This window comes from Pagrus major, chromosome 20 (assembly GCF_040436345.1).
Source record: "Pagrus major chromosome 20, Pma_NU_1.0".
Lineage (NCBI taxonomy): Eukaryota > Metazoa > Chordata > Actinopteri > Spariformes > Sparidae > Pagrus > Pagrus major.
Genome location: NC_133234.1, coordinates 6604739 through 6622685, shown reverse-complemented (window position 1 = coordinate 6622685; position 17947 = coordinate 6604739). Strand labels below are relative to the sequence as shown.

The window sequence follows — 17947 nt, the reverse complement described above, 5'->3', positions numbered from 1 at the left end:
AGTACTATAGGTATTTGTAGAGATCACGGTTGCTATGAAGTCAATCCGACCGCGTGGCCTAATGGATAAGGCGTCTGACTTCGGATCAGAAGATTGAGGGTTCGAGTCCCTTCGTGGTCGTCTTTTGCGGATGTCAGGTTTTTACCGTTCGTACACGGTAGCTGTGGCTTTTGTGGCAAGCAGCAATAGTTAGCTGTATCTTGTCATATGCATCGTTATAAGAAACATCAAGATAGCAATCTTTATTTAGCCAATCAACACTGTCATTGTGCTAACATAGCTAGGATAGCTACTGTTAGCTAGGATAGCTAATGTTAGCTACATTTAATTGTCACAGAAATGGCCACACCCTACAGAAAGAACAGTCGGCAAATGCGTTACAACAAAGTCAATGACTGCGAAACTTGAAGTGTTGATTTGGATTTTTGAATATTTTTTGGATGTTTTAACGCGGTGCTCAACACAAACAAACTAACCAATCGAGGAAGCCGTAGATTAGCAACTCCCGTGTTCTGTCTGGCGATTTTCGAGACAGTATGGATGTCAACAGCTTCAGTTCCTTGTGGATAAGAGCTGTCTAAAGGCAAGGATGAAGTATTTTAAAAATAGCGTATACTTAAGAATATTGATCTCTATTGTAAGTTAATGAAGCGGTGCGCTCAATGTAACAAAAATGTGTTCAACTTTCTTCAAACAGTCCGAAATGACCATTCAAATTGAGATCAGGTCTCTGGAAATTGTGGAAGCAGAGTGGCGCAGCGGAAGCGTGCTGGGCCCATAACCCAGAGGTCGATGGATCGAAACCATCCTCTGCTATACGTTTTCATTTTGTCTGTCACTATACTGACAACCTTGTACAAACACGATTGTTAATTAGAATTACTGCTTCAATCCTGCACTATTTTGTACTTCTCTACTCATCCTATCGGTAATTTCTGTTTTAACACCAGTGTCACCTGAATAGGAATATTGCCAGTCATTGATTCCATCATACTTTAATACATACTTAATCCTAGAATTAGAATCAACTTTACAGACAATCAGAATCAGAATCAGAATCAGAATCAGCTTTATTGGCCAAGTATGTGAAACACAAACAAGGAATTTGACTTGGTTTTTCTTCGCACACAATGTACATAGACATAAACATGAACATAAACAAACATAACAACATTCAACTAGAAGGAACAAGAACAACAAAGAACAGTAAGTTAAAAAGTGTTCAGAAGTCCGGACTATTATAAATATATAAATATATATTTAAGTATATTTATATTATATTATTTACAGTGTGGATATATGTTGTTCAATTATGTACAGGTAGAAATATATATATATATATATATATATATATATATATATATATATATATATATATATATATATATATATACATATAAAGTGCAATTTGGTCTGTAAATGTAAAGACTATGAGTGGATGGTTTTGGAGTCAGGGGGGTTACTGACACTGGGTGACTGATCAAGTGTTCATCAGTGCGACGGCCTGGGGGAAGAAACTGTTCTTGTGTCTGGTTGTTTTGGCGAACAGTGTTCTGTAGCGCCTGCCGGAGGGGAGAAGTTCAAACAGATTGTGTCCGGGGTGTGATGGGTCTGCAGAGATGTTTCCTGCCCGTTTCCTGACTCTGGATGAGTATAGGGCCTGGATGGTGGGTAGTTTAGCACCAATGATTTTTTCTGCAGTCCTTATAGTCCGTGTCAGTCTTTTCCTGTCCTGTTTGGTGGCTGATCCAAACCAGACGGTGATGGAGGTGCAGAGAACAGACTGAACTATTGCTGTGTAGAACTGGATCAGCAGCTCCTGGGGCAAGTTGAACTTCCTGAGCTGACGCAGGAAGTACATCCTCTGCTGGGCCTTTTTGATTATGGAGTCTACGTTGAGAGACCACTTTAGGTCCTGGGAGATGGAAGATCCCAGAAACCTGAAGGTTTCCACAGCAGACACGGAGTTATTTAAAATGTATTGTACATTGACAATGTATTGTATGTATGTACACATGCAAGGAGGTTCTACGTTGCTCTCAGTGTACATGCACACATTTCCAGCAGCGAGACATAGAGCTGAAAAACTATGACAACAAAGCTGAACTATGATGGTTAAAAATAAACATAGAACTATTATGTAAATACAAATAGGTGAAAAAGATATGTGTATATGTGAAAAGCAACAATGTCCAGCAAAACAGTGTTTCTGTTACTTGTATACAAATACTGTAGAGGAATAAATATAAAATACATTAAGTAGGTGGGTTTGTACAGTATATGTACGTCTGCATAGCACACATCCCTGAGTCCTGCCAGTGCTGATTGTCCTGCTCCTGAATATGTTTTCCCCAACCTCACCTGCTGCTGGCACAGTGAGCTGGGTGAGTTTAGAGAGTTTGATAGGAAGACAGGTATATGGGCAAAAACGTTGCCACCATAGTCTTTGTAACCCCTCAGATTTTTTTGTATAACAGCTATAAAAATAAAGCAGGTATGATAAATATGTTCACAGTGGAAATACAGCAAAAACACACAGAATCAGACACATTTAACACTTTGTATATTTAGTAAAAAAGTAAAACGTTTATTCTTCAGAAAACTAAAGACAAAATAATAAACACTACACATACAAATGATACGTAATTATTGACAATACAATCATGGGAGGTAGAAAAGTAGCAATCAATCAATCAGTCAAAATCCACTTGTCTGCTCTTTTTGATCGCTGAATGGATCTTCTTCTGGTGGAGTCTCTCCTTGTTTCTTCTCTCTAACCTGCACAACATATTTCACATCAGACACACATGAGGCACATTTATAATCGAGATGGATAGAAACAAATTGTGCTCTACTACAGCTACTTCTAGTAATACCTGTCCTCCCTGAGAGCTATGTCTTCTGCTGTCGGTTCATGTGGCTTCTCACTGGCCTCAGCTATAATGGCAGAAATCTTCTGGATACAATCTGACAGGTTTCTCTGCTGACTCCTGCCCAGCTCCGAGGTCACCAGCAGCTCTCCGGCCTTATTGATGCGGTTTTTGTTCTGTGCCACAAAGCCAAAAAAACAGTGCAGTTGTTTAGGCTACAGTTTCAAGATGACAAAAATCAGCATATGCAGAGGTCATTCAAATACTAAATGCACTGCTTTTCTGTTGACAATGTAATGGTCCTTAGGGAGAAAACTGTAAAATACAAACTTTGAGAACTACAACTGTGTACTTGTACTAAACTATTCAGGCTTTTATCCTGATTCCACCGGATTTGAAAACAAACCTTTTCAAAGATCTTCCGTCGAACATCTTCTGGGATCCAGTCTGCTGTGTGTACATGGAAACGGACTTCTGCCTTTGTGCTGACTTTGGATTGAGATATCATCAAAGAAAAGGAATATAATGTATATGAAAAAACAAATTAAAGCATTGTTCAAGATGTCGAGAGTTACTTGTCACTTTGAAATACATGCTCTTTTCAACAGAGGAACATTTTTTTGAATAATAAAGGTAAACTTTGGCCACCTTTATTGACGTGCTGACCACCAGGACCACTGCTTCTGCTGTAAGATACTGTCAGACGTCCTAGGAGACAACAGGAGTTGAAATACATTGCTCAAAAAGTTAAGGGAACACTTTAATCACACATCAGACCTTGATGATCGAATTATTCAAGTTGAAAATCTTCACTGATGTACATTGTATAATTTGTTGAGAACAAAATAACGTAACAACGGTCAATGGAAACCAAAATCATCAACCCACTGAGGGCTGGATTCAAAACACACCGAAAATCACAGTAAAAAATTGAAATCACAGGCTGAATTTTATCAGAGCAACTCATAATGTGACTCAGTAGTGTGTATGGCCCCCGAGTGCCTATGTGCACTCCTGACAACATCTGGGCATGCTCCTGATGAGTCAGCTGACGGTGTCCTGGGGGATCTCCTCCCAGACCTGGATCAGTGAGCTCCTGAACAGCCTGTGGCAGTACTTGCTGGCGTTGGATGCACAGATACATAATGTCCCATAGGCACAAAGTTGGATTTAGGTCAGGAGAATGAGAGGGCCTCATCATCCAGGAACTGCCTACACACTCTGCCACATGAGGCCGGGCATTGTCCTGCACCAGGAGGAACCCAGGGCCCACTGCCTGAGGTCTGACAATCGCTCTGAGGATTTCATGCTGGTGCCTAACAGCAGTCAGTGTACTGTTGGCTATGACATGGAGGTCTGTGCGACCCTCCAAGGATATGCCTCCCCACACAATGTTTCTGACCTACAGCCAAACCGGTCATGTTGGATGATGTTACAGGCAGCATAATGTTCAGCACAGTGTCCCCAGACTCTTTCACACCAGTCACATGTGCTCAGTGTGAACCTGCTCTCATCTGAGAAGAGAACATGCCGCCAATAGTGGACCCGACAATTCTGGTGTTCTCTCGTGAATTCCAATCAAGCTGCACGGTGCTGGGCAGTGAGAACAGGTCCCACTAGAGGAATTCAGGCCCTCATTGCACCCTCATGGAGTCTGTTTCTGACAGTTTGGTCCAAAACATACACATCAGTAGCCTGCTGGAGGTCATTTTGCAGGGCTCTGGCAGTGTTCCTCCTGTTCCTCCTTACACAAATGAGCAGATACCAGTCCTGCTGCTGGGTTGATGCCCTTCTACGGCCCTGTCCAGGGCACATATGGATGTGCCATCCTGGAGGAGCTGGACTACCTGTGCGACCTGATTGGGCTGCAGGTATCACCTCATGCTACCAGTAGTGACAAGGACACTAGCAGAACACAAAACTAGAGAAGAACCAGTCAGGAAGGATAAGGAGAGAGCAACTGTCTGTGGCCACCGGATGCAAAACCATTTACTTTTGGGGGGTTGTTTTGCATTTGCCTCTCCATTGCACCTGTTGTCACTTTAATTTACACCAAAGGAGGTGAAGCTGATTCACTTGTGCTTCCTAAATAGACAGACTGATATCCCTGAAGTTTAACTAACTTGGTGTTATACTGTGACAATTCAGAGTTCCCTTCATTTTTTTTGAGCAGTGTATATTATAGAAAAATATAAAAAGTGGATGAAAATACTTTCCAATTCTGCTTTGGCAAACATAGACGTGTATATTTACCGATTGGAATGTGCACTTGGGTGTCCTGAAAAAAGAAAACATTAAATAAATCAGACATCATCAGCCATTTTATGAATGTATTGCTTTGCTTGAGGATGTCACAGCAAACTACATTCACAATTCTGACCACATTGCCACAACAATGACCTCTGGAGGTCATTTTGAAAAGGTAATAGCTTAGTACTGCTTGTATTTGAAGTAAGCACATCCTGGTATAATACAAGGAATGGTCATTACATTGCTCGATCTTGCTTTGGGGCCAGACTGCAGTGTCGGTTGTATTGAAGTCAACACAATTATCATAAGTGTGGTCTTTCAGTTTCTTGAAGACATTTTACCTCTCATGCAAGAGGCTTGTTCAGTTCACTGAACTGAACTGAACAAGCCTCTTGCATGAGAGGTGAAACGCCTTAGAATTATAGTTGCACTTGTGTTATGCAACTAACCTGTGAGTTGTCTGTCCCTCGAGTCCCGTAACCAGCTCTCGGCTGCAAAGCGCTGTATATGTCTGTTATTTCAACACTCCTTGGTTTGACATGCTGTGAAATAACATTTACTACTGCTCTACAACAAAATAAATAAGGACGTCGTGCTATGTGCGCCGCCATGTTGGACTGACGTCGTTATTGCCACGTGACGTAGATGCTGATGTTACCTACTCTGCTCGTATTTTTTGAGTGCACGCTGACATGGACAAACACACAAACACACGTAGTGTTACACATTATTACATTTGTATATAGATGTGAAAGAAAAAATACACAGATAGGTTCCACCGAGATTTGAACTCGGATCGCTGGATTCAGAGTCCAGAGTGCTAACCATTACACCATGGAACCCATTGAGATTTACATGAAACTTTAGAGATTATGACGTTTTTGTGATATAGCTACATTAAATTGCTGTTTTGTGAACAATACATCGTAGCAAAAATAAGTGAACAGTATAGTTCACAAAAGCCGTGTACAAAACTAAGTGGCATTTGGTAAGAGGGGCGCTTTTATTAGAGGAAGAAAGGGATACCGGAACCCCTGTACACTAGCCTCTGTTGCAATAGTGTACCATTGGTGGGCGGACACTGCTCGTTCTGGAGCATAACAAAACAAACCAGCTTTCTACATTTGGCTATGATCGATGTTACCTACACTTCTGAGATGAATAGGTAACGTTCGTTATAAAGCAAAATATTGATACGACTAACTAAACAATATTAGCGGTTGACGTACGGGATTCGTTCTAATTTTTACGGAATCGTTCAGAGTATTTTTAGCTAGCTGTCGTGTTAGTAACGTTAGCTTACGCTTGTCACGCAATGATTCTACTGGCTGTCGTTAATGTTTGGCAAGCTGTGCGTTGATATATCGCAAACCGCAACACTGTCTATGAGATAAATTTTACTTGGGCGTTCCTGGCTAACGAGTTAGGTCACATCGATGGGTACACATTTCCTTGATTACTCAGCTTGACGTTATCGTGTAGCTAGCTAACATAGGCAAAACCATTTGGTAACCTGTATTCATTTGGCAACGCAGGAGAGTACGTTATTATGTGACGACAACGGGTCAAGCTCGTTTCCTGCCACTGTAACTGCTGCTTTGGCAGTGGAGACATGCATGGCTTGAAGTGTCCATTGTTCCAGAGAATCCTGTCCACTTTGTAGTGGTGAGAAGATTATTTGCCACAAAAGAGATATTTGGGCTTGTCAACTTGCAAAATGCCTGGACTCGTGGTGTTTGGTCGGCGGTGGGGGATCGCCAGTGACGACCTTGTTCTCCCCGGCTGCTTCGAACTATTTGTCCGTGTACTTTGGTATGTTTTTACCTTCATAAGTGGCAATTACTCACTGTAGACTCAGGACACCTGATGTCCAGCTACATAATAACATTCATTGACTCTGCTCTTGTCATTCTCTACTGTTGTTTACTCCTCAGGTGGATTGGCACCATGATCCTGTACACCTACCACAAGGGTCATTTTGACTGTAATGGGAAAGGAGTACTTCACAGCTATCTGGTTGGACTATTGGTTGTACTGGCGCTCATCATCCTGTCACTACTGGCTATTGTCTATGTCAGTGCTCGAGGTAAATCATTTGTGGTTTATCAGGTCACATACCACTTAAAATTCAGTTTGCGCAATACATAAGGATGATCAGACATGAATAACCTGGGTGTCTTTTTTGGTCACAGCAGCAAATGTGTCAAAATACAGGTTGTCTGCAAAATGCAATACAAGAAGTTTGCAAGACAGTTGCTGCCTACACAACACCGTTCACAGAGTTGGACTCTTTAGCCGCTTAAATGAGATAGTGTCCTGGGTTCTTTACTCCTCCATCACAGCAAACTAAATATCTTTAGGATGTGGACAAAAACAAGACATTTGTGGATGTCATCTAGGGCTTTGAGAAACACTGATCAACATTTTTCACTATTTTCTGGTGTTTAATAGACCAAATAACTAATCAACTAATTGAGAAAATAATTGACAGATTAATCAACGGTGAAAATTATTACAGCAACATGTACACATTTGCCGTCCTTAATATTGAAAACAGTTATAAACTTGCAAAAGGCTGAATGTAGTATATAGTATAGGATAGTATCCATTGCAGGCTGACAAGTTGTCATATTTTATATAGTGTTTTTTTGTTGTATTTTTTTGCAATTTAATGAGACATCCCATTGATGGTATTCTTAGGCAACTTAAAATTTGCATTTCAGTGTTGGGCTTCGACTGAGGATAATTTTCATAATAAATTAATCTGCAGATTATTTCGTATTGATTGATTCATTTGTCTATAAAATGTAAAAACAAAAAAATGTGAAAAGCTCTCATCACAATTTTCCAGAGCCCAAAGCGACATCTTCAGATTGCTTTGTTTCTCTAGCCAACTGTCCAAAACCCAGTCACTCTTCATTTACTGTAATTTATGAATGACAAAGAAAAGCAGCAAATCCTTACATTAAGAAGCTGGACCCAGCAAACATTTGACATTTTTACTTGAAAAATGACTAAAACGATGAATCAATTATCAAAAGAGCTGGCATTCATTTTCTTTTGATCCAAAAATTGATGAATCGACTTATCTTTGCAGCTCTTTTTCAGGGCCTTGCTTGAGGGGTTCCCTGATACTCTGATGGAACAAGTTTTTTGTGCCATCATTATCTACTACTGTAGTACAGCTAATTAAACATTTCCCTTTCACAAGTGCAAAGCAAGGGTATATTTTTTATTAATTACTCTCGTTTCTGTGCTCGTTTCTCAGGTACCATTACGAACCCTGGCCCCCGGCGCTCTATCCCTGCACTGGTGTACCTGCGAGCTCTCCTGTACCTCCCTGAGCTGGTGTGGGCCTGTTTGGGAGCTGTCTGGGTGTCTGATGACAGCCAAGGCTGCGATCCTGCCACAGTGGTTGCTGTCATTGCAGCAGTGGTTGCTAGGTAGGTTATTTAAGGCTATGAGGTCACAGTTTATAATTTGTCAAAGAGCTGTTATGATCCATCATTTTTCTTTTTGTGTCACAACAGCTGGATCATCCTGCTTTTCACTGCAGTAGGCGTGGTATTTGTGTTTGACCCATTGGGCAACCCCCGTCCTCAGCCTGCTGCCATGGAGCCACTGGGAGTACAAGATATGCAGAGCAACGAGGGCGCCCAGTTCCTCTTCACAGCTCGCTCCCTGGCCGTCAAAGTGTGGGAGAGCAGGCTGCGACTCCTGTGCTGCTGTCTGCCGCAGGACGAAAGTCACCGTGCAGCGTTCTCCAGCATCGCACAGCTCTTCAGCGGATTCTTCTCTGTAAGGGACACCTTCTCTTCCTTTGCTTTCGATCTGGCAGTTCGTGGGTTTGTGATAAGATCATAGTAAAAATCAAGAAAAACTAAAACAAACTGTGTGTGTGTGTGTGTGTGTGTGTGTGTGTTTGTGTGTTTGTGTTACAGGACACAGACCTGGTCCCCAGTGACATAGCAGCCGGTTTGGCTCTGCTGCATCAGGAGCAGGATAAGATGGAGCAAAGCAGAGACCCAGAGGTCATAATTGATCACAGCCCTTCCTCTCCCGTCGTAAGTACACCTCAGAGCAGTCAGGAATATTGGTAAACCAGCGAGTAAAACCACCTAAGTCATGCAAGTCTGCCAAATAAAATCCTAATTCTTTAATATTTTTGCTTGCTTGTATATCTTTAACCGTTTGAAGGGAGAAGATTTGGAGACAGAGTTGGAGAAAGCAGCTCACTGCATGCAGTTTGCTGCAGCAGCTTATGGCTGGCCGTTGTACATTTACTCCAACCTGCTTACTGCGCCCTGCAAGCTCAGTGGAGACTGGTAAGATGCACTGTTGTCTGAGTCAGTCAGGTTAGTTTAAAGGGACAGTTCACAAAATAAAAGCTCATCCCAAGTGAAATGTCCAAGAAAGAAGTGGTAATTACAATATATCAATTAAATTGACGCAATAACACTTTTTATTTGAATTACACTTTTAAACTATTTTCATGTGAAATACATTTAATTGATGAGTAACAGTTTTATATAAAAAATTACATAGCATTTAATTCCCAATTCCCAAATTTTTCAAATTGATCGTTGATTATAGGTTTTCAGTTAACTTTCATAGCGTTGACCTTTCATAGAACCTTAACAGCTGCTAAGGGCAGAAATAGGCTGCCTCAAAAAGCATCAACAGTGAACTACAGATTAAATTTTGTCATGCAAAAGGTTGGATTTTCTTCTGCTTATAGAGAAAAGACAAATGCTCTTATGACAGCAAATAACTTGGCCTACAAGTTACGTAATCTCAGCGTCAGAGAAATATAAGGAAGTAAAAAATTGATTCTTAATCAATTCTTATTTTTACTCAATTGAGCCTTATCAAATCTGATGCCTTAGTAATAATATGATAGTGAGAACCAAAAGGATGAAATCAGTAATTGAAAGAAAACCATAAGCGTAAATAGAGATCATGTTTACAGTTTAGTGGCTTTGTCTTCTTGTTTTACATCTCAAAAATCTGTACCCAGCTACGGAACTGCAAGATTGTTGACAGTATCTCTCTCTTTGGTCAACTGTCTTATGTTGCCTTTGTTTTATTAAAGTTCACAACCAAATCAAAATGTGTGTTTCAGCTGTAGGAGTCGTGCGGGTGAGTATGACATCGTCGGAGGAGACCACCTCGGTTGTCACTTTTCATCCATCCTGCTCAGCACTGGTTTGCAGTACAGAGACTTCATCTATGTCAGCTTCCACAACCAGGTAGACATTTTATTAGTTGTCACTGTGTTGATATTTTAGGTTCTTCTCAGTTGTATTCCTTAGAGGTCAGCACCTGTCCAACAGTCTCAATGATTCAAACTGTTCAGCCATGTTCTGTGGATCATGTAAGCAAACTGTTTTTGTTGCAGATCTATGAGATCCCCTTCTTTGTGGCTCTGGATCATAAGAGAGAGGCTGTTCTGGTGGCTGTCAGAGGAACACTGTCACTGAAGGTGAATTGCGCCTTTTGAAAATGTTTTTCTTTTCTTATATAATTTTTAATTGCGCAAAAATTTTTTTTTTTAATGTTTTTTTGGTCACCATTTTCATCAGTCATTCTGTACAACTGCTGTGAATTTGTAGTGCTTCCTGTTTTCGTTCCATCTCCACTTACTGTTCAGAATCACTTCCCTGTTTGTATGGATGACTTGATAACTGAAAGAAGAGTGATGAAAGAGACTGATAAATATAGGTCACAGTTGGTGTTCTTCTAACGGCATGAGCCACTCCTCGAAAGAACTAAAAATAATGTTTGTATAAAAAAAGAAGACTTAAGTACGAAGTGAAAGTGTGGTGCGTAAGTGAGGGTGTTTGAATGGGTGTATCAACGCATGTGACAGTCATAATCAATGAGGGTGAAAGAAAGAAACATATTCTAATCCTTTGTATGTTTGTCTACAAGTCTGAATCTTGTCCCCCAGCCTTGATTCTGAACACAGGAATTTGTTCTCTACCAAAATAATATTCTACATGCAGCCTTAAACTGTTGCGTTTGACATTTGGTCTGATACGTGGGTAATCAGATTCTCAGGCTATTTTATCTCACACGGTGTCTGTCTTGCAGGATGTCCTGACAGACTTGTCTGCTGAATGTGAGAACCTGCCTGTAGAAGGAGTGTCTGGAGCCTGCTACGCTCACAAGGTCATTGTCCTTTTAAACTCACTACTCTCAACTTGTCTTTGTAGATGTTTACACCACTCTCAGGTAGGATAATCTAAGGTGTTTGTTTTCCAAGAGATCAACACATGCATGTGTCTCTTACTGCAGGGCATTTGCCAGGCGGCAAGTTATATCTACAAGAAGCTGGTCAACGATGGCATCCTTAACCAGGCTTTCAACATTGCACCGGTAAGAAGTGTAACAGAGGTCAAAGACTACATTTCAGCTGCAGCAGACATAACTGTGTTTTATTGTGATTCCATCATAGCTGGAAGCAACAAGATATTATCAGTGGGAAAGTTTTACATGGATGGTGGAGTTCAGGCAGGGAAAACTACATGATGCTAATTTGCAATACTTCTAATAAAAACCACAAAAACACCAAAAAATCTGCTTTCCTCCATTAGCCGGTACAAACACACACAGAATACCTGTGTCCAGTGAGGTTTAAAGGCTACATATACATTTTAAAGTGTTAATTTACATGAGGAATATTCTATGAATATTGCAATTATCTCTGTTTTACAGCATGAGGTAATATGTCCACTTAAAACTTGTTTTAATGGCCGACTTTATTTTGACGGAATATGTTTTTTGTGGTAATTATCTATTTCATTTCTTGCCTGAAGTACTTATTATTAAATTGTGATGTTGTTGGCATATATTTTCTAACCATTTATTGATACGAAATAACAAAAAAACTTGCAAAGGTAATACATCGATAATAATCCTCAAAGTATGTAATGTGTTTCCACATTCCTGTATTTCTAGGAGTATAAACTGGTCATCACTGGTCACAGTCTGGGTGCTGGCACCGCCTCAGTGCTGGCAGTCCTCTTGCGCAGTTCCTTCCCCACCCTGCAGTGCTACTCGTTCTCTCCACCAGGGGGACTCTTGAGGTAATACTAACTATACAGTAGTACTGTGGCAAGTACAAACAGCTTACAGTGGACAGACCGGGACTGATTCCCTGGTCAGTTATTGTATACAGTTAAAAAAGACACTTATTTAAGGAACAGGTTGAAAATGTCTTTTCATTTCTTGATCATAGACACCCAGTATAAGATAAAGATGTATGATAAAGATAGCCCTGTTATCAAATGTGTTTTTTACAGGTCTAACTTAAAAATGTGATGTTTATATACTTTCTGCGCTCTCAATTATTGGCCACAACTTCCATTGTAACAGGGTTTTTTCAATTTGTTATGTACAGTAAAGCTTTAGCTGATTACTCCAAGGACTTTGTGGTCTCGGTCGTACTGGGAAAGGATCTTGTTCCCAGGTAAGACAAAGCTTTTTTACTGTATATTCTTAACAGCCGTTAGAACATATTATTTAATTAAAGGTGCACTATGTAGTTTTGGGGAAAGAATTCTAATTGGAAGAGAAAGATTTTCATTGATTGATTGCCTGACAAACTAAATAAATGAACTCTTTTCGTTTTCATGACTGAATTAACTGACTTTAAAGGGAAACCCAGTTTCATACTTTAGTTTTACTTTCTTTATATGTGTTTCCTCTGAGAACAGCTTGTTTCAGTAATGGAAAAAAATAACTATTTCTGTTTGTATTATTCCTCATTGATATTGTAAATATTAAAATTCCGAGTTTAAACTTCTTTTCCAAAACTACATAGTGCCCCTTTAAACTAGCATGTCTTAATAAATAAATGTAACCGTATATTAATACTGGTTACATCTTTGTAGCAGTTTAGTTTTGTTGTGACAATATTCACTGTGACTCATCTAAGGTAGATATATTTTTGTGTGTTAGCAGCACTGTAGACTCTTGTCTTCATAGGCCAATATGAATGTGCTGTAGTGCATAGACTATTATAGACTAGTGCGTGATGGCAATTCTATATTTGGCTCTGCCCTGTTATTACAGGCACAGAGAAGGAGAAAATGAGTGCAGCTCACATGCTCCATTTGCCTCTGTTCTTTTAAAGTTGTGTTCTCCCTTTGCAGTATTTAATCAATCAGCTATCACTCTGTTTGTACAGACTGAGCATTCCTAATATGGAGGATCTGAAGAGAAAGATTCTTAAGATAGTTTCCAACTGCAGTAAGCCAAAGGTAAAAAACAAACAAACCATAGTTTTACACCTTGACACCATTGGTAAGTATTTTAAGTCACAGTCAGTCATTTTCTCTGTATTTTCCAGTACCGCATCCTGCTGCAGGGGTGTTGGTACGAGCTGTTTGGAGGAGACCCAGACGACTTTCCCACAGAGATGGATGACAGGAGGGAGGAGGAGCTTAGTCAGCCGCTGCTTGGGGAGGAGTCACTGATGATTCGACACTCATCATCCTATCAGAGCCTGGCGTCAGATGACTCTCCTGCCCACACAGCTGCACATTTACCTCTCTTTTTGCCTGGACGCATTCTGCATATCACAGAAGATGGGCCGTCACGGAGGTCTGTCTTTTGTTAATTTTCCATTCACTTTACAGCAAATTTGATGTTAATATGAGCAGCTGAGTAGGAAAATGTGTGCCCTCTAGCTGAGGTAGAAGTAGGATGTCGGGGAAGCTTCTATTACCCGGACGATAAAGGGTGTTTGAGGCGAATAACATTATCGATATTTTAAAAAATCCAAGAATGATATTAATTTTCTTTACAACCCATACAATTAATAACCGTTTTTGATTAGGTTCCTCGAAAAAAACAAAAAAACAACTGCAACCAAAAGATTTACTGGACAGGACATTTTACAGTTGAAGCATAAACTTGACACTACTCTATGCTCGGTAAGCTACAGAATGGTGACACTGTTATCAGAATCAGAAATACTTTATTGATCCCCGAGGGGAAATTGCATGCGTTACAGCTGCTCCCATTCAAAGTCCCAGAAATATGCAGAAGAATAAAAGCGATATATAAACAAGAACAACAAAAACAGAACAAATTTACAAGAAATGTACATTCTCCTAGAATATATCCATATTATAATACCTATACTATAATACCATTATAATACCTTACTTTTTTTTGGGATGTCTGTACTGTCATTACAAGCTGCCAGAGGTGTCTGCTCCGTGCGCCAGCAGGCCAGCAGCAGAGTCGCAGCACAAAGTAACAGGAGTCACATTTCACTTTAGCATGGAGAAAGGAGAGCTGACTGACAAGATGATGGCAGAGGATGTGTTGTCAAAACAAAAAGCATATTCATACATACACTACCAGCCAAAAGTTTGGACACACCTTCTCATTCAATGGTTTTTCTTTATTTTTGTTATTGAATACTGAAGACATCCAAACTATGAAGGAACACATGGAATTATGCAGTAAACAAAAAAGTGTTAAACAAACCAGAATATGTTTTATATTTTATATTCTGCAAAGTAGCCACCTTTTGCTTTGATGACAGCTTTGCACACTCTTGGCATTCTCTCAATCAGCTTCATGAGGTCGTCACCTGGAATGGTTTTCCAACAGTCTTGAAGGAGTTCCAAACCATCTCAATTGGGTTTAGGTTGAGTGATTGTGGAGGCCAGGTCATCTGACGCAGCACTCCATCACTCTCCTTCTTGGTCAGATAGCCATTACAAAGCCTGGAGGTGTGTTTGGGGTCATTGTCCTGTTGAAAAACAAACGATGGTCCCACTTAGCGCAAACCAGATGGGATGGCATGTCGCTGCAGAATGCTGCGGTAGCCATGCTGATTCAGTGTGCCTTGAATTTTGAATAAAGCACCAACAGTGTCATCAGCAAAGCACCCCCACACCATCACACCTCCGCCTGCATGCTTGAACCACACATGTAGAAACCATCCACTCACCTTTTCTGCGTCTCATAAAAGACATGGCGGATGGAACCAAAAATCTCAAATTTGGACTCATCAGACCAAAGTACAGATTTCCACTGTTCTAATGTCCAATCCTTGTGTTTCTTGGCCCAAGCACTTCTCTTGTTGTTGTTGTTGTTGTTCCTCAGTAGTGGCTTCTTTGCAGCAATTCGACCATGAAGGCCTGATTCACACAGTCTCCTCTGAACAGTTGATGTTGAGATGTGTCTGCTACTTTGTCTGTGTCTGGACTCTGTGAAGCATTTATGTGGGCTCTAATCTGAGGGGCTGTTAATTTGTGGTTTCTGGGTCTGGTAACTCTAATGAACTTATCCTCTGCAGCAGAGATAACTCTTCGTCTTCCTGGGGTGGTCCTCATGAGAGCCAGTTTCATCATGTGTTTGATGGTTTTCGCGACTGTACTTGAGGATACATTCAAAGTTCTTGATATTTTCCGGATTAAGTAATCTTCATGTCTTAAAGTTATGATGGACTGTCGTTTCTCTTTACTTAGCTGAGTGGTTCTTGCCATAATATGGATTAGAACAGTAGCTGAATAGGGTTATTTACTGTATTGAACTGTGTCCAAACCCTAGCTCTGCACAACACAACTCAAACACATTAAGAAGGCAAGAAATTCCACAGATTAACTCTTGACAAAGCACACCTGTTAATTGAAAACCATTCAAGGTGACTGCCTCATGAACCTGATTGAGAGAATGCCAGAAGTGTATCATCAAAGCAAAAGGTGGCTACTTTGAAGAATATAAAATATAAATCATATTGTGGTTTGTTTAACACTTTTTTGTTTACTGCATAATTCCATATGTGTTCCTTCATAGTTTGGATGTCTTCAGTGTTGATCTACAATGTAGAAAATAATAAAAATAAAGAAAAACCATTGAATGAGAAGGTGCGTCCAAACTTTTGACTGATAGTGTATATCTATGTATTGTTCAGTCAGTCCCAAAAAGATGCCTCAGACTCTGAAATGAGAATTCTGAGTATGATTTACCACCAAACTTCTTTCTGCCTTTTTCCTCAGATCTTGTTTTTCCCAGGTCCGTTACCGTGCAGACTGGTCCAATGAAATGGCCTTCAGGAGTATTTTGATCAGTCCCAGGATGCTCGCAGATCACATGCCTGATGCTGTGCTCCGAGCACTCAGCAGTCTTACCACCGACAGGCCCTTCTCTCTCTGCCCGTCGTCTTTAAACAACAGCCAGCACAATACTATCTGACATGTACCATGTACCATAGACTGACTCCTTACAAATGTGCTCCCAGACTGGATTGTAATGGTAATGGAAGACATGAAACCATAGAGATTTACCTGTTGTGATCTCCATGAATGAACCTGATTCTTTAAAATGTTGGCGCAAAAATACTTTGTTAAATTGCACTTTTTAATTATTGAATTCTTGTCATTTGTTTTATTTCAACTCTGAGTTACTCCATGAGCAACTTTATGCTATGATCTTTGAATGTGCGTTGTGTACAATATTTGACAGTGCTGCAGTTTTACTGTGATGTCAGTGTTCTACATTTTATGTTTGTGTGAGCGCTGTACGGCTGGCAGAGGCTGCCTCACGGTCACTGAAAGTGGCTGATGTTGTCTTCCTTATCTGTGGGGAGGACTGAAGAGCAGTCTGGTCCAGGATGTGAGGATATAGGGGTGGACTGAAGCATTATGTCTTCATTGTGTCGTGACTGTGGTTAGTCTGTCTTGTGTTCAGTGTCTTTAAACATCAGGGTGAACAGTGCCTATGCATTACAGATAAACAAGTAAACAGAATTGGTTTACAGAAAAGGACTGTTGGGTGCAGTGTGTTTACATTAAGTTTTGTTCTGCATTTTCTACAATGCAGTTTTAATAATGCATGGTGTTCAGCAAACAATGATATACATAAGAGGTAGACCGATTGTACTTATACATTTTGTGGGAACTTGTTTACTTGCCATGGATATTACTTCTTTTTTTTTTCAGGTAATGTATAATAATAAGTTGAATCAGAATCATCTGATGCCTGCATAATTGTTTCACATCCTCAGTACAATGGATTGGACTCCTTGATGCAAATAAATGCTTTTTGTGAAGCGCACTCCTCATCCCTGGATTTCTTGTCTAATAGCAGGGATACAAGCATAACCCCCGAAACAGCAACCTGTTGAACTGAATGCAAGTGAACCAGATTTTGAGGAAAATTGGAGGCTTAGAAGTTGGATGAGTCTTCTGACTAAAGCCATATGAGTCAATGGGAGGGGTGTGAATAATTCTGAAATGTTTCCAATGGACAGATGACTCCGCGTTCGCTACAGTTTTTACTCTATACTACATCAACCCTGTTTAGCATGTGACGTAACCGCGACGTCCCGTCACCAGCACATGACATCTTCAAGTGATCCTCGTATGTCCCTACATCCAAGCGCGGACATGGCAAATTCAAGCGCGGCTGTTGACTGAACAAGTTGTTGCTACTAATGAATTTACATGAAAAGTCGAACTGTAGGACTACAAACCGGTGACTGCTTTATTTGTTCTGCAGCTTTAGAATGATGCATTTGCAAGGTAACTAAATGTGACTGAAAAGTAGACAATAAACGATGAGAAGTGCACATCACCTACGGCTGTAACTGAAGAGACAGCCACAAATAAACTGTTTGTTCTTGTAATCAGTCGATACGGGTTGTTGCCCGCCCTCTAAACGTCACATAACTGCAACTATAAAGCAAAAGGTCAGGAGAAATGATTCTTGTAGACTTTGAATTAAGATGATAGTGTTCATTTCTCCTGTTTATCGCCACTCATCCGTTATATTGTAGGACTCTAGCCTTCCAACTTTTTTCCAAC

General features: G+C 40.4%; 2 protein-coding genes and 3 non-coding genes across 5 annotated transcripts; 3 read left to right on the top strand and 2 right to left on the bottom strand.

The window, feature by feature from the left end:
* The first annotated feature begins 47 nt into the window (after positions 1–47).
* On the top strand, positions 48–120 carry trnar-ucg (transfer RNA arginine (anticodon UCG)). The gene has a single exon. It is a non-coding gene; the product is annotated as a tRNA-Arg (tRNA).
* Positions 121–744: 624 nt separating this feature from the next.
* On the top strand, positions 745–816 carry trnam-cau (transfer RNA methionine (anticodon CAU)). The gene has a single exon. It is a non-coding gene; the product is annotated as a tRNA-Met (tRNA).
* A 1742-nt stretch (positions 817–2558) lies between these two features.
* On the bottom strand, positions 2559–5736 carry mrpl58 (mitochondrial ribosomal protein L58). The gene is made up of 6 exons (XM_073489786.1): positions 5570–5736; positions 5124–5148; positions 3519–3578; positions 3277–3359; positions 2877–3046; positions 2559–2778 (listed from the first exon to the last, which is right to left on the bottom strand). Exons 1-6 carry the CDS (start codon positions 5729–5731, stop codon positions 2694–2696), a joined length of 585 nt encoding a protein of 194 aa, XP_073345887.1. The 5' UTR covers positions 5732–5736; the 3' UTR covers positions 2559–2693.
* Positions 5737–5890: 154 nt separating this feature from the next.
* Positions 5891–5962, bottom strand: trnaq-cug (transfer RNA glutamine (anticodon CUG)). The gene has a single exon. It is a non-coding gene; the product is annotated as a tRNA-Gln (tRNA).
* Positions 5963–6183: 221 nt separating this feature from the next.
* On the top strand, positions 6184–17198 carry daglb (diacylglycerol lipase, beta). Its single transcript, XM_073489839.1, has 15 exons — positions 6184–6932; positions 7055–7206; positions 8389–8563; positions 8651–8918; positions 9062–9184; positions 9318–9445; positions 10243–10369; positions 10519–10602; positions 11214–11291; positions 11418–11498; positions 12081–12208; positions 12523–12591; positions 13312–13384; positions 13474–13727; positions 16142–17198. Exons 1-15 carry the CDS (start codon positions 6838–6840, stop codon positions 16335–16337), a joined length of 2031 nt encoding a protein of 676 aa, XP_073345940.1. The 5' UTR covers positions 6184–6837; the 3' UTR covers positions 16338–17198.
* The last annotated feature ends 749 nt before the right edge of the window (positions 17199–17947 follow it).

Excerpts from the sequence above, each read along its gene's own strand:
- mrpl58 (XM_073489786.1), bottom strand. The coding sequence starts at position 5,731 with ATGGCGGCGCACATAGCACGACGTCCTTATTTATTTTGTTGTAGAGCA. Across the intron at positions 5,149-5,569 it reads GAGGGACAGACAACTCACAG|GACACCCAAGTGCACATTCC; the intron begins GTTAGTTGCATA and ends TTCTTTTTTCAG. Across the intron at positions 3,047-3,276 it reads GACGGAAGATCTTTGAAAAG|AACAAAAACCGCATCAATAA; the intron begins GTTTGTTTTCAA and ends TTTGTGGCACAG.
- daglb (XM_073489839.1), top strand. The coding sequence starts at position 6,838 with ATGCCTGGACTCGTGGTGTTTGGTCGGCGGTGGGGGATCGCCAGTGAC. Across the intron at positions 9,446-10,242 it reads TGCAAGCTCAGTGGAGACTG|CTGTAGGAGTCGTGCGGGTG; the intron begins GTAAGATGCACT and ends TGTGTGTTTCAG. Across the intron at positions 13,385-13,473 it reads CCAACTGCAGTAAGCCAAAG|TACCGCATCCTGCTGCAGGG; the intron begins GTAAAAAACAAA and ends TGTATTTTCCAG.